The sequence below is a fragment of the Sus scrofa genome, chromosome 6 (genome assembly GCF_000003025.6).
Source record: "Sus scrofa isolate TJ Tabasco breed Duroc chromosome 6, Sscrofa11.1, whole genome shotgun sequence".
Lineage (NCBI taxonomy): Eukaryota > Metazoa > Chordata > Mammalia > Artiodactyla > Suidae > Sus > Sus scrofa.
In genome coordinates this window covers 90997055-91012527 of record NC_010448.4, presented here as the reverse complement: position 1 = coordinate 91012527, position 15473 = coordinate 90997055, and the positions used below count along the sequence as shown (strand labels likewise).

The following is a 15473-nucleotide window of genomic DNA, read 5'->3' as shown; positions in this document are numbered from 1 at the left end:
TGCCAGGGGGTTGGCAGACTAGGTGGTGAGGAATAAGTTAGTGCTTGCCTACTGCTTCTATTTCCAAGGCCTAGGATGCCTGTCTATCATCTGAGGTGGAGGATTAGCAGAATGGGGGCTGGAGGTTTGGGGAAAGAGAAGGTGTGATATAGCCGTCTTGGAGAATAGCATTGAAATTTTATGAAAATGTAATTTTTTTTTTTTGGTCTTTTTAGGGTCACACCCATGACATATGGAAGTTCCCAGGCTAGGGGTTGAATTTGAGCTGCATCCACCAGCCTATGCCACAGCCATAGCAACACAGGATCCAAGCTGTGTCTGCCACCTATACCACAGCTTGTGGCAATGCCGGATCCTTAACCCACTGAGCGAGGCCAGGGATCCAACCTGCATCCTCATGGATACTAGTTGGGTTCGCTACTGCTGAGCCCTGACAGGAACTCCGGAAGATGTCAATTTCTTAGAGAGGCTGAGTGTCCACTTGAGCTTTCTGGCCAACATTTCACCTGACACCAGCCAGTCCGGTGGTATTACTCTCCGGGTGTTCTGGAGCAGGGGCCACATGGAGAGTTGGGTTTCATTGGAGTTAGGGTCTTGCCTGATGAGTGACTATAGAAGCACAGAAAGACAGGGGAGTGGAGGATAACCACACATCAGTGATGACACGGGAGCCCATGGAGTCTAAGCTGGGAAAGGAAGTGGGCGACATGAAGGGGGTGATGGATGTTGAGACAGCAGTAAGTTAACAGATGGGGCAGAAGAATTGCTGGAGTGGGAATGAGAGGGAGTGAGCTACACAGCTAGGAGATGGTGAGCTCTCGGTATAGATGAGGTCTAGGGTGTGAGCATGCCTGTGGGTGGATTCAACAGGTGGAGAAAATATTATTGGAAACAACAAAGTCCAGGAACTGAGAGGTCAAGGTGTTGGGTGTGAAGTCACCAAGAATAAAATTAATGTCTTAGGAGCAAGCAGAACAGTGAGTCGGGACTGAGATGGTCCATGAATGAGAGAGGATAACCAGCACATCCTATCTACACCTCGGACTCGACCTGTCTGAAACCGAAGTTATCAGTATCTCCCTCGAACCTGCTCCTCCACTTGGTAAATGGCACCACCACCCGGAGCCAGAAACCCCAGGTTTGATTCCTCTGTTGGCCTGATCCCCACCCAAGCCAATCAACACATCATTTCATTCCATCTTGCGAGTGTTTCTTAAATCCAGCTCCTTCTTTCCATCCCCACTGTGCACACCCAGGATGAGGAAAGCAGAGAAAGTCGGCACCTCTGTTGTTTCTCACTTGGACTATTGCATCAGACCCCAGACAGACAGCCCTGCCTCGCCCCCTCCCACTCTAAATTAGCTCAAGTCACTTCTGTGCAAAGCTTCCCCAGGGACTTTTCATTGTCCTCAGGATAAAGTCCATGGCACAGTGGTTAACGAATCCAACTAGGAACCATGAGGTTGCAGGTTCGATCCCTGGCCTGCTCAGGGGGTTAGGGATCCGGTGTTGCCATGAGCTGTGGTGTAGGTTGCAGACTCGGCTTGGATCCCGAGTTGCTATGGATCTGGTGTAGGCTGGTGGCTACAGCTCCGATTTGACCCCTAGCCTGGGAACCTCCATATGCCACGGGGGCGGCCCCAGAAAAGGGAAAAAGACAAAAAAAAAAAAAAAAAAAAAAAAGAATAAAATCCAAAGTCGTTAACGGGGATTTATAGAGAGAGAACTGCGTGATCCAGCCCCTGTCTCCTTCAGCCACACTCCTACCTCGAACCCCCTCACCTGCCTCCAACCCTCTCCGGCTCCTTCCTGTCCTTGGCTTCAGGGTTGCTCTCCCTCTTAGGCCTTTCATTCACTCCCCCTTCCTTCTGCCTGGCATCCCCTCCCCTCTTTGCTTGGCAAAATCCTCCTCTTTGTCTCGTATCTGGGGGGCGTTTTCCTGGGTGCCTGGAGGTTGTCGGCCCCTCCCTTCCCCCAGCACCCGTGCTTCCCCAGCATATCACGAGTTTAGCAACTGGCCTCTTCATAGAATGTAAGCTCCTTGAGGTCAGGGATGGTGCCTGATTCTTCCTGGATGAATCCTCAGCACCTGGCATGGGACTGTTTGCATAAAAGTGAACAATAAACACTGGTCAACCTGAATCAAGTGGAAGATTCTAGAGGTGGAGCACTTCTGGGGGGAGACGAGGTACTGGGGTGTGGTCCTGTGAGTAGGTAGCTAAATGGAGTGGAGGAGGAGGTCTATGGGAGATGAAGATGGCACGGAATGAAGAGGACAGAGTGATGCACAGGTGGTCGCTGAGGCCCTGGGCCTTGCGAGAATCATAGAAGACCGTGCGTCATGTGCTCATGTCTTTAATGAATGAGAAGCAGGTGCAGCAATGGGGGTGGGTGGAGGGTAGAGGAGAAAGATGGCAGGCCTGAAGCTAAGGCAGGAGTTTTCAGGAAGATGGAGGGAGGGAGTTCCCGTTGTGGTGCAGCGGAAACGAATCCGACTAGGAACCATGAGGTTTCGGGTTTGATCCCTGGACTCGTTCAGTGGGTTAAGGATCTGGCATTGCCGTGAGCTGTGGTCTAGATCACAGACTCGGCTCAGATCTGGTATTGCTGTGTATGTGGTGTAGGCTGGTGGCAACATCTCCGATTAGACCCCTAGCCTGGGAACCTCCATATGCTGTGGGTGGAGCCCTAAAAAGACAAAAGACAAAAGACAAAACCAAAAAAGAAGATGGAAGATGGAGGGAGAAGGTCAGAGTGATGGCTTCAGGCTGGTCCGATGGTGTTTGGTCTCCACCTGATTCAGCAGCTGGGGACTTGAGACCTCTGGGGACAGTATCCATGAAGAGGGCTGGTGTGAGAGTGAGCTGTCAAGGTCCCAGGATGCTCTGCCATATGTAAGACCCTAGAATGGGGACTCTGGGCTCTCAGAGGAAGATGACTATGGCTGGTCTGCTGGCCTGCATGTGGGGGCCAGCTTGGGCCAAGCAGTGTGGGCATCTGGCTCTGAGCTGGGGGAGAGGGCCACCCTGTTCTCCCGGGTCACGGCTCTGGTCTGGCTTTGTGGTGGGGGCCGCCTTGTGTTCTGGGGTTGGGAGTTCAGTGGATGGTATTGATGCCCTGCCCATGTCCCCTTTCCTGGGAACACCTGCTCGTGGTTTACAGCTGCACCTGGAGACGTGACCTTGACTGAGTGGGAACTGCCGCACGTCCTCTCCCTGCCCTCCTGCTCTTGGGGTGGCCTGAAACCAGAGCCTGACACCCTTTCCTCCAGCGGGGACAACTCTGTGGTGGCGTTTGGGATCTAAAGGCCCCTCCCCCCACCCAGGAGATCAGGCCAAGGCTGAGTTTTCCTGAAGGTGAACCCTGCTCAGCTCGGCCCCTCTCTGTCTTGCTTCCCTTGTTCCTTCCTTCACATGCACACACATTCTCTGCTTCCTGAGACTCTGACCCAAGATGGGGTGGCTCTTTGATCTTGTTCCATAATCAGGGGTGGGCATGGGCAGCTGGGTGGATGGCGGTGTTACTCATGGGGGTTGGTGACCCTCGAGAAGGGCAGGTTTGGGGAGGGATATCACCATTGGTTGCTGAGTGGGAGATGCGTGGGAGCTTCCCAGGGGGTCGTCCTGTGGGCTGTTGGTGTGGGCTCTGGAACTCGGGGCAGGTCCAGGCTGGAGGTATGGTTTTGGGGGTTGTCAGGGTCTGAGTAGTGGGGCAACATGAGGGCTTGTGTATCCAGGAAAGAGAAGGGACGTTTCTCAGCCTGGAGGACCCATGAGGGACCCTGTCGCTTGGCTGCTGTCAGTAGGTCCCTGGCCTGTGGGGATGGGCCTCTGAGACAGGCTGGCAGGCTCCCCACTGGGGACCTGCTCTCAGTGCCGTCCCACTAGCATCAGGCCTTCCCCTCCTACCCTCGGAGGGGACTCAGCCCCAGGAACCTATGCTGGGTGGGGCGGGGCCAGAATGGGGAGCGACATGCGCTCACCCGTGTGACACTCCCTGAGAACCGACTCATGCTGGGCACAGGGTCTCCGGGGGGTCTCTCCCCTCCTGCTTTGACCAGCTGGTTGCAGAGTCCAGAGACCCCTACATCAGCCTTTGGACTTCCCAGCATGGCCTGAGGGCACACTCTGTGTGTGGTGTGTGAGTGTGTGTGTGTGATGGGTAAACCTTGATCTGGGGCTCCAGGGCCAGATGGACCCACCCTGAATGGTTTTGGCTTCCTCTCCAAGGTCCATTGTAACATGCCCTGCTTTCCTACCCATCACTCATGACCGCGTCTCCCCATCTGCAAAATACTGTGAAAATCATATTTATTAAGGGTTTGACCTACCCTATAGCCATATACAAAATCCCTGCCAGCCAGGACCTGGGGACAGAACTGCTTCCCAGCATTGGCCTCTGGGTGGGGTCCCTGAGCGCCACACCCACCTTCCTCACCTGCCCTGCTGAAGAAAAGATGTCACTGCCCTCCCATGGCCTTAGGCAGCAGGCAGAGGCTCTGGTGGTCTCAACTGCCGACCTCACTGGTTATGGATACCCACCTGCAGCCACCGCAGTAGTTTTGGCCTTCATGAAGGCAGAGTTCCCGTCTTGGGGGTGCTCCTCCTGGGAGAGGGCATATGGTGGGCACGTCTCGGGCAGGTGAGCCTGGTGGCGAGACCGCTGGTGCCTGGGGCCGAGGCTCTCCAGGCACCTCTTGCCCACCAGGTAGGTGACCTCACTGAGGTTGAGCAGGATGCAGATCACGGCCGTGGCCACCATGAAGCAGGTGAAAACCTTCTTCTCTGTGGGCCTGGAGATGTAGCAGTCCACAGTGTGTGGGCAGGGCTCCTCGGAGCAGGACACCACGCGGGGCATGTCATAGTTCCGGTAGAGCCTATGGAAGATGTAGAGGAAGCCGGCGTCGACGGCCGCCTTGAAGATGAGACTCAGCAAGTACGTCCACCAGAGGCCACCTCGCTTCTTGTTGGGGTTGTCATACAGGGACCGGGCGTCGGGCCCATGCTTCAGGCGGTGCTTGCGCTCCCGCTCCTGGCGATAGGCCACGTGCATGACCACGAGCAGCGAGGGGCACGTGACCAGGATGAGCTGCAGGGCCCAGAGGCGCACGTGGGACACGGGGAAGAACTCGTCGTAGCAGACATTGGGGCAGCCGGGCTGCTTGGTGTTGCAGATGAAGTCCTTCTGCTCGTCATCCCACACCTCCTCGGCGGCCACAACGTACACCAGCACGCGGAAGAGGAAGACCACCGACAGCCAGATGCGGCCGAGCGCCGTGGAGTACTTGTTCACCCCGCTCAGGATGCCCTGCAGGAAGGCCCAGTTCATGCTGACGGCGGCCTGGGTTCCCGGCGTGGATGATCGGGGTCTGTGTGCACCCGCTTGGGGCCTGGGGGCCACAGGGCCTGGAAGGACCTGGAAATGGGTATCTTCATTAAAGGTGTGATTGGCAAAACCACTCCACAGCCACCATGTCATCAGGTCCCCGCTTGGTGATGACTTGGTTGGGTAGGGATCGCCATCATCCCCGATTCACAGGGGAGTCAGCTAAGGCCCAGAGAAATAAAATATGCCATGATTTTGGAACTGGAAGACAGACGTTCAAGACCAGCTCTGCCATTTGCACCACCCAAGACCCACGGCTGCAAGTGGCAGAGCTGGTCTTGAACGTCTGTCTTCCAGTTCCAAAGTCAGGGCATATTTTATTCTCTAAAAGTAATAGATAAATGTGAAGGGTAACATCCTGTATGGATGTGCCCTACATCCTCATTGATCCCAACCTTTGGCTGTGCAGGTCACACAACTGCTCAAGAAAGTGAAGTGTGGGTTGGATGATCTGCTCTCCCATTGGCTGCCAGGGCTGGACCAGGCAGGAGGGGGACGTGTATTTTTTTTTTAAAAGGACACACTCTGTGGCATATGGAAGTGGCCAGGCTAGGCATGGAATCAAAGCTTCAGCTGCTGGCCTATACCACAGCCACAGAAACGAGATGGGATCCGAGTCACATCTGCAACCTACACCATACCTCACAGAAATGCGAGATCCTTAACCTAATGAGCGAGGCCAGGGATCGAACCTGCATTCTCATGGATACTAGTAGGGTTTGTAACCTTCTGAGCCACAATGGGAACCCCCAGGGATGTGTATCTTTATACTTCAACTTACTCCAACTTTTGTTGAGCATGAGCCAGGCCTCATGGCTTGTGAGCACATCCTGGAGTAACCTCCATCCTCACTTTTTTTGTTTTTTTTTTTTGGTCTTTTTTGCCTTTTCTAGGGCTGCTTCCTTTGGCATATGGAGGATCCCAGGCCAGGGGTCCAATAGGAGCTGCAGCTACCGGCCTAGGCCAGAGCCACAGCAACGCGGGAATCCGAGCTGCATCTGCAACCCACACCACAGCTCACGGCAACGCCGAATCCTTAACCCACTGAGCGAGGCCAGGGATCGAACCGGCAACCTCATGGTTCCTAGTCGGATTCATTAACGACTGCGCCACGACGGGAACTCTTCCATCCTCATTTTTCTCTTCAGCTTCCAGTTGTCCCCTGCCCTGACATTCCCTTCCAAATGAAACAGATTCTTTGGAACCACGGGGGCTTGGTATCACCCTGCCACCCCCTGATTGGGTGCTGGGCCTGAGGGCTGACTGTCCTGGAATTCCAAGCATTCTAGCCCAGGGGAGGGATTGGGGGAGGGACACAGGCAGGATTCTGGCACAGTGCCCATCCCCTCCCATCTTCCTTTTCTTTCAGTGACACCTCCTTTCTCCACCTGCTCAGGCCGTTTGTTGCCCAAAGCAGCCATTGTTTCTCCTGCTTCATCGCCTCTTATCTGCAGTGCTGTCTCGTTCCATTCTGGCCCCGGCCCCTCCCCTGCCCTTGACTGGGATCCCAACATTTCCAGCCCTTGTGCCTCTGGGATACTTTCCGAGGAGCCTCCTCCATCTTTCCTGGCAGAATGCGTCATGGTACTTAAATAGTACGTTTAAGGGTTTTCCACACCAGACTGTCAGTTCCTGGAGGGCAGCATCTATATTTCATTCATCTCTGATTCCCCAGGACTCAGCACGGAGCCTAGCCCAGTAAACACACAATAGACAGACGATTGCTAAACCCAATGGAAACCCCACTTCCCCGACCCCTGCTCTTCCTTATTTCTTCTCCAGTTTTCTGTCCTCCTTTTGGGCTGGCGGGACATCCCTTCCCCTCCTTGGGTCTTCCCTGAGGTTTCTCCTGAGATCTTCTGTCTGCTCTGCTTCTCCCTGAAGCCCGGCCCACAGCCCGAGGTTGCCTGGGGATCCTTGGCCGGTCTGGTGTCTGCCTCCCAGCCCGGTCTCCTGCCCGACTTGGTCCTCACCTTTCCTGGGTCTAGCAGCCACTCTCCTGTCCCCGGGCTGGTCTGTTTGCCCGTCTGTCCGAAGGCCTCCTGGAGGCAGCTTTTGTTCTTTACTCCCCTGCTGGGTGGAGCTTTCCAAGCCAATGAGCCAAGCAAGAGTAACCAGGTGGGCAGGCAGGTGGGTGGGTGGACTTCCTGGGCACATGTTCAGAGCAAACACCTATGATTCTTCTCCCCTGGCCCATGCCTTCCCTGCAGCTCAGCCAGGGTCTCACTCCCCCTGCCAGCAGGTATATGGGTGAAACTGCAGCGAGTGGGGGCAGGAGCCTTTTGTCCTCATGCTTGGAACCAGGTTGGCACTAAAAAGCCCAATCCCCTTCCCAGTGCCTTAACCCACCTCCCTGAGTCCCCCTCTGTCCCCAGGCCTCTCTCCTGTCCTATTCTCTGAAAGCCTGGTTCTGAGGCCCTCAGCAGCTGGCATCTATGGAAGGGGGCAATCTTTTTTTTTTTTTTTTTTTTTTTTTTTTTCTTTTTAGGCTGCACCTGCGGATATAGAAGTTCCCAGGTTAGGGATTGAATTGGAGCTACAGCTCCTGGCCTACACCACAGCCACAGCAATGCGGGAATCTGAGCTGCGTCTGTGACCTACACCACAGCTCACGGCAACGCCTGATCCTTAACCCACTGAGCGAGGCCAGGGATCGAACCCGCAACCTCATGGATAGTTGGGTTCTTAACCCGCTGAGATGTGAAGGGAACTCCAGGAAGGGGCAATCTTGACTTGGCCCAGGATTGTATCCCACCCTGGTGGGGACATTTCTCCGGACTAGGGTTTGGGCTGCGGGTGAGTTGTGTAGGAGGTGGGAGGGCCCAGTTCTTCTGGATAAGGGCCTCACTGCCTTAGTGGAGACAAGGAATGCAGGTTGCAGCATGAAATAATTTGGTTGGCACGGGGCCAGGCTCAGCCTCCCTGTCCCTCCTCTAAGGGCCTGGGTCTCTGGGGAAATTGGAGGGTCACCCACTGGGAGCTGCAGAGAGGCCATGGGCCTGTGCCCCAGGGGTGGCTGGACAGTGAAGGTTAATGGGCAGCCAGGGAGGGGCTCCTGTGCCTCATTTCCCACAAGCATTTATAGAGCATTTCCTAATACCTGTGATTAAGGCTTAGGTGGCCTTTAGAGCCAGCTACCCCCTACCACAGCCGTGAGCTCATCCAGCCTCACAACAACCCCAAGGGCTTCATATTATTAACCCATTTTAGAGAGGAGCCGTGTCACTTTCCCAGCATCATAATGGACTTGGGTTCAAGTACAAGTTATGACTCAAAAGTCCATGGACTTTCCCCTGTGATGCCAGGCTCCCCACGTAACTAAGCTCCATTCTCTTTGCATACAGCCCACAGGCCTGAAACTGCAGCTGGGGATAAAGGACAGACTTGAGCATGAGCAGGGAGCATGACCCCCCAGAAGTGCCGAGGGACCCTTTCCTGGCCTCTTACCTGGCTAGATCAAGTGCAGCCCTTTGCAGGGGCAGAGAGGTTAAATCAATGACCTGATAAGGATTGCAAAAGTCGAAGAATTAAAGGGTACCTTGGGGAGTTCCTGTCGTGGCTCAGTGGTTAACGAATCCGACTAGGAACCATGAGGTTGTGGGTTCCATCCCTGGCCTTGCTCAGTGGGTTAAGGATCCAGCGTTGCCGTGAGCTGTGGTGTAGGTCGCAGATGTGGCTCAGATCCCATGTTGCTGTGGCTCTGGCATGGGCCGGTGGCTACAGTTCCAATTCGACCCCTAGCCTGGGAACCTCCATATGCCGTGGGTGCAGTCCTAGAAAAGACAAAAATAAATAAAATAAAATAAAATAAAATAATTATATAAAAAAAGGGCAACTTGGATTATTGTATGACTTTTATTAAGCCTTGACCTTGCCCCCCCCACACTGAAGGCACTTGCATATCTGCTCTTGTATCAACACCCCCATCCCCTGCACAGCGACGCCCCTGTGACGTGGGCCTCACCATCTCTGGCACACGAAAGGAAACTGAAGTTCAGTTGCGAGGGGGTAACTTGTCCAAGGCCACAGAGCTGGGGCAGGTGGCAGGAACTGGGAATCGGGACCTGCCTCCAGGCCACTCGACCCTCGCTCTTGCCTGCCCCCAGGGCTGCACCTTCCCTGCCAGGTCCTTCTAACCCAGGCTTGACCCCGAGCCCCTCATAGCGTGGTTTTCTCCACATGGTCTCGAGGATGGTCTGGTAAGAGAGGAGGAGGAACATCGGAGCCCAGAAAGATGAGATCGCCCAAGAGGAGGTCGTCCTGTTTGGTGGAAGAGGTGGTCCAGTCCAGGCGGTGGCCCACCCCCTTGGCCCGGGCTTTCCTCTCCGCCAGGCACTCCCGGCACCTCTTGCTCACCAGGTAGGCCAGCTCCACCAGGTTGAGCAGGATGCAAATGACGGCCGTGATCACCATGAAGAGAGTGAAAATGTTCTTCTCTGCGGGCTTGGAGATGAAGCAGTCCACCGTGTTGGGACACGGAGCCGCGTGGCACTTGACCACCCGAGGGAGGGTGTACTTGGGGTAGAACAGGTGGAACACGTAGAGGAAGGCAGCATCCACGCCCGCCTTGAACACCAGGCTGCAGACGTATGTCCACCAGAGCCCACCGCGCTTCTTGCCGGGGTCCAGGTAGAGGCGCCCGCCGTCCTTCCCGGCTCTCTCTCGGTGCTTCTTCTCCCGGGCCTCGCGGTAGGCCACGTGCATGACCACGAGCAGCGAGGGGCACGTGACCAGGATGAGCTGCAGGGCCCAGAGGCGCACGTGGGACACGGGGAAGAACTCGTCGTAGCAGACATTGGGGCAGCCCGGCTGGCGGGTGTCGCAGCTGAAGTCCTTGTGGTCATCGCTCCACACGCGCTCGGCGGTCACCAGGTACACCAGCAAGCGGAAGATGAAGACCAGGGACAGCCAGACGCGCCCGAAGGCCGTGGAGTACTTGTTCACTCCGCTCAGGAGCCCCTCGAAGACCCCCCAGTTCATGGTGGCCCTGGGAGTCAGCGGCTACTGCGGGGAGAGGGTAAAAGTCATCTCCCAGGTCTATAGGACCCCCCACACTCAGCTTTATAGAATCGCATCATCGTGTTTGAGCCTCACAGCCACAGTGGAGCTAGATCCTATTCTTGCGCCCCTTGTTCAGAAGGGAACTGATGTTTAGAGGGGTCATGCAGGGTTATACAACCATTAGGTGCAGGGTTGTAATTAAGCCCAGGACCCAACTTTTAACCAGAGAAGTGGGCGAAGGCAGGTCTGGGGAGTCACCTGTTCCTCCCAGGGCCTGCGGCTGTGGTCCCATGGTCTTGCAGAGTGAAGGCTTCAGCATCTGGGTCATCCTGCCTTCGCCCACTCTCCCACCCCCGGCCCTCCTCCCCAAGGGGCTGAGCCTGGGGAGGGCTTCTTCTCTTTCAGAGTGGTGCTCTCTCCCCTAAGTCTCCCCTCAAGGAAAAGCCGCTCTTTGCCTTTGACTGGCCTTGGGGGATGGGGCTAGAGAGGAGGTTGGAACCTTGCCCCCAAACTCCATCTGCTCTAACCCTCCATAAATACACAAGCAGTGTTCTGCCCAGGTGCTACTCACTTGAAGCAAGGCCAGTGGCAGCCCAGGTGAAACAAAAGGAAAGGAGCGATGATTCTCTTCACACAAGAGGCTTTAGAGAGTATCCTGGTATTCATGTGCTTCCCAAACTGGCATTCCAGGGAGTTCCCGTCGTGGCTCAGTGGTTAAGGAATCTGACTAGGAACCATGAGGTTGCAGGTTCGATCCCTGGCCTTGCTCAGTAGGTTAAAGATCTGGTGTTGCTGTGGCTGTGGCATAGGTGGGCGGCTATGGCTCTGATTCGACCCCCAGCCTGGGAACCTCCATAAGCCATGGGCGCACCCCCCCCACCCCTGCCAAAAAAGGTAGGCAAGCACTGTGTTTGACAAAGTTAAATAGGTCCCAGGGTTCCTGTTGTGTCTCAGCAGATTAAGAACCCGACCTCTATCCATGAGGATGCGAGTTTGGTCCCTGGCCTTGGTCCATGGGTTAAAGATCCAGCATTGCTGAGGTCTTGTATGAGGCTTGGATCTGGTGTTGCTGGTAGCTGTGGTGTAAGGCTAGTGGCTTTGGCCTTGATTCAACCCCTAGCCTGGGAACCTCCATATGCTGAGGGGACGGCTGTAAAAAGACCAAAAAAGTTGAAACGTTAAAGAGGTCCTTTTACTTGATCATGCTAGTAAATTCACACTATGAATCTCCAAAAGGCAGATAGAATACACAGCATTGTGCAAACTCCTTTGACCCCGGAACCCTGTTTTGTCATCTTGTGGAGCAGTCTTGTCAAGACACCAAAATGGGAACTGCTGCTCTGGGCAATTCTGCTAGTGAATTTGGCGTGATGAATACACAGGAATCGGATTTACCTCCAGTTAAGGCATGTGGCTACTGTTCAGGGTGAGGGAGCCCACTCTTGGAATTCCTCTGCCTGGGTCCTGGGTGGTGGAGGTGGGGGTCGGGGGGTCCACTGAGACCCATGTTCCCTCCTGGGCTTCCAGAAACTCAGGGAGCCTGTCTGCACAGCCTCTTGTTTTTAGGGGTTCCTGCTGCCCTTCCCAGTGCGGGTCCAGGCCAAAGGTCACCGTGCTGCCCAGACCCCCTGCATGATCTGCGTCAGAAGGGCAGGGTAGTGAGAAAGGCCAGCACTGACTGGGTGTTTATGCAGTGCCAGCACTGTTCTGAGCCCTTTGCATGAATCAGTACAGTGACTGTATCAAAGGATGTCTGTTTTACTCCCAGTTTACGGATGAGGAAAGTGGAGCACAGAGAGGTTAATTATTTTGCTCACAGTTACACAGCTGGTAAATGGCAGAGCTGGGATTTGAACCTAGGCAGCCTGGCTCCAGAGCTCACCCTCTGGGCCTGGGCCCTTTCCCTTAGGTGTGGGAAGCTGCCTGCCCACCTGATCTGTAGCCACTCTCTCCTCCGCCAGGTTGATCCCCAGTGAGGGGGGGCTGGGGGTGACTCTGCTCCCTACCATGTCTCTCCAGGGTCCTGTCTACACCACCTACCGCATGAATGCTGAGCCCCTGCTCTGAATCATCCTCTTGTCTTTGCTCAGTCCTGCCTAAGTTGGGTGGAACTTCTGGCAGCTTCTCAGGGAACACCCAAGGAGGCTGTAGCCTGGGGGTTTTCGGCCCAGCCCAACCTGGGGTGGGGCAGGGTGGGGTTTTGCAGGTCTGGGCAGCCCTGCTCTACCTGCTCTGATCCAGACCCCTCTGTGAGCCCCCCTCCCACTCAGTCCCCGGCTTCCACCTCTGCGCAGCTGGGAAGAGGAGGGGGGAAACACTAGAGCAGCAGGAGGCAGGAGCCCTTCAAACCATGGGGATCCAGGATGGCAGACGTGCCCAGGCCACATCCCCGACTTGCCACCAGAGAAATCTCCCTCTTCCAGGTGTGCCAAGGGGCAGGACACATCTGGACCCAGATGGCCTTACCTGAGTGGCTACTCCTCAGGGCTTTCTGGGTACCGGCTTCCGGCAGCCGGCCATGGAACTCAGCAAGCAGCCGAAACTCATGTCAGAACGAGAGCCTGGTGTCCAGGCTTTGGGGAAGCCTGTTGCTAAGACAGAGCCTATTGATTTCAGCAGGCAGGCAGCCTGGGTGTGCCGACAGTCCAGGAGGAGGAGGAGGAGGAGCTGTGCCCAGCACTGCCATTGGCTGGGTCGCAGCCTCCCTGACTGCCTCTGATGAGGCCCAGGAAACCAAGGGGTTCCCTTCTCCTGGGGTGCTGGGCCCAGAATCCTGACATCCTCCTGGGGGCAACCCTAGGTCCACTCTGATCCTCTGCTTTTCTTTTGTCTCTAGCCCACATACTTTTGCCTCATCCATTGCCCTACCTTGGTACCCTTCCCTCATCTTTCTTTCTTTCTTTCTTTTTTCTTTTTTTGTCTTTTTAGGGCCACACCCATGGCATATGGAAATTTCCAGGCTAAAGGTTAAATTTGAGCTGCAGCCCATCTGTCTACACCACAGCTACAGCAACACCAGATCTGATCGGAGTCTGTGACCTATACTACAGCCCACGGCAATGCTGGATCCTTAACCCACTGAGTGAGGCCAGGAATTGAACCCACGCTGTCATGGATACTAGTCGGGTTCTTTAACCGCTGAGCCACGATGGGAACTCCCATCCCTCATCTTTCTTCTCGCCTGGATTCCTCCTCCAAGAAGCTTTCCCTGACTGCGCAGTCCCAGGTGGCTTGGGGCTCCATCTGGGGGCTTCTGCAGCCCTGAGCTTCCAGGTCATCCTCATACTGTATTGGGATGGTTGATTTAATTGAACTTGTTCCACGTGGGACCTGCATGCTCAATGAACATATAAATCCCCACCAGTGGTCATTTTTACGGGCTTGTGAGCAAGATATAATGGGCATCAGCCCCCGACCTCCAGGAATTCACCAACTTGGTTTTAATTATTAGCTGGTAAGTCCAGTACCAACTGTGAAGCCTCTTATAATGGCAAATGGAACTGGTTTTGGTGTCCAGCATGCCCCTTTCCCTGCATCCCATCACTGCCAAATCTAGTTCCATCAGAGAGTACCGGGGCTGCAGGGAAAGCTACCCTTGCTCTTGAATCCATAGCCCACCTCTCCCCAAAACACGCACACCAAGCCCCGCCTCAACCCCTGCCTGGCTGCTTCCTTTTCATCAGCTGATCAATACACAATCTTGTCTGATGTATGTTTATCTTTAAAGACACCTGACTTGGAGAAGTAACAACAGATATCACAGAACTACAAAGGATCATAAGAGACTACTACATGCAACTATATGCCAATAAAATGGAAAACCTAGAATAAATGGACAAATTCTTAGAAAAGTATAATCTTCCAACACTAAACCAAATGAAATAGAAAAGATGAATGGACCAATCACAAGTACTGAAATTGAAACTGTGATTAAAAAACTTCCAACAAACAAAAGTCCAGGACCAGATAGCTTCGCAGGAGAATTCTATCAGATCTTTAGAGAAGATCTAACACCTATCCTTCTGAAACTATTTCAAAAAATTGCAGAGTGGGGGACACTCCCAAACTCATTCTATGAGGCTAAATCACCCTGATACCAAAACCAGATAAAGATACCACAAAAAAAGAAAATTATAGGCTAATTTCACTGATGAACAACTGAAGAACAAAAACCATATGATCCTCTCAATAGACGTGGAAAAAGCCTTTGACAAAATCCAACACCCGTTTCTGATAAAAACCCTCCAGAAAGTGGGCATAGAGGGAGCCTACCTCAACATAATAAAGGCCATATATGACAAACCCAGAGCTAACATCATTCTCAATGGTGAAAAGTTGAAAGAATTCCCACTGAGAGCAGGGATGTCCACTCTCACCACTACTATTCAACATGGTTTTGGAAGTCCTAGCCACAGCAGAGAAGTAAAAGAGATAAAAGGAATCCAAATTGGAAAGGAAGAAGTAAAACTATCACTATTGGCAGATGACATGATACTATACCTAGAGAATCCTAAAGACGCTACCAGAAAAATGTTAGAGCTCATCCATGAATTTGGTAAAGTCGCAGGATACAAAATTAATTAGACAGAAATCGACAGCATTTCTATATACCAACAATGAAAGATCAGAAAGAGATATTAGGGAAGCAATCCCATTTACCATTGCATCCAAAAGAATAAAATACCTAGGAGTAAACCTACCTAAAGAGACAAAAGACCTGTACTCTTGAAAACTATAAGATGCTGATGAAAGAAATCAAAGATGACACAAACAGATGGAAAGACATACCATGCTCTTGGATTGGAAGAGTCAATATTATCAAAATGACTATGCTACCCAGGCAATCTACAGATGCAATGCAATCCCTATCAAATTACCAAGGACATTTTTCACAGAACTTGAACAAAATATTTTAAAGTTTGTTTGGAAGCACAAAAGACCCAGAATAGCCAAAGACATACTGAAAAAGAAAAATGGAGCTGGAAGAATCAGGCTCCCTGCCTTCAGACTATACTACAAAGCAACAGTCATCAAAACCGTATGGCACTGGCATAAAGACAGGAATATAGATGAGTGGAACAGGATAG

At 53.4% G+C, this 15473-nt stretch overlaps 2 protein-coding genes across 2 annotated transcripts; both read right to left on the bottom strand.

Annotated features, from left to right (window-relative positions):
• Positions 4297-7734, bottom strand: GJB4 (gap junction protein beta 4). Its single transcript, XM_021095861.1, has 2 exons — positions 7359-7734; positions 4297-5415 (listed from the first exon to the last, which is right to left on the bottom strand). The coding sequence occupies exon 2, from the start codon at positions 5326-5328 to the stop codon at positions 4528-4530; it is 801 nt and encodes a 266-aa protein (XP_020951520.1). The 5' UTR covers positions 5329-5415; positions 7359-7734; the 3' UTR covers positions 4297-4527.
• Positions 9227-13014, bottom strand: GJB5 (gap junction protein beta 5). The gene is made up of 2 exons (XM_005653381.3): positions 12853-13014; positions 9227-10389 (listed from the first exon to the last, which is right to left on the bottom strand). Exon 2 carries the CDS (start codon positions 10363-10365, stop codon positions 9544-9546), a length of 822 nt encoding a protein of 273 aa, XP_005653438.2. The 5' UTR covers positions 10366-10389; positions 12853-13014; the 3' UTR covers positions 9227-9543.

Bases quoted from the DNA above. Each gene is read 5' to 3' on its own strand.
- GJB4 (XM_021095861.1), bottom strand. From the start codon at position 5,328: ATGAACTGGGCCTTCCTGCAGGGCATCCTGAGCGGGGTGAACAAGTAC.
- GJB5 (XM_005653381.3), bottom strand. From the start codon at position 10,365: ATGAACTGGGGGGTCTTCGAGGGGCTCCTGAGCGGAGTGAACAAGTAC.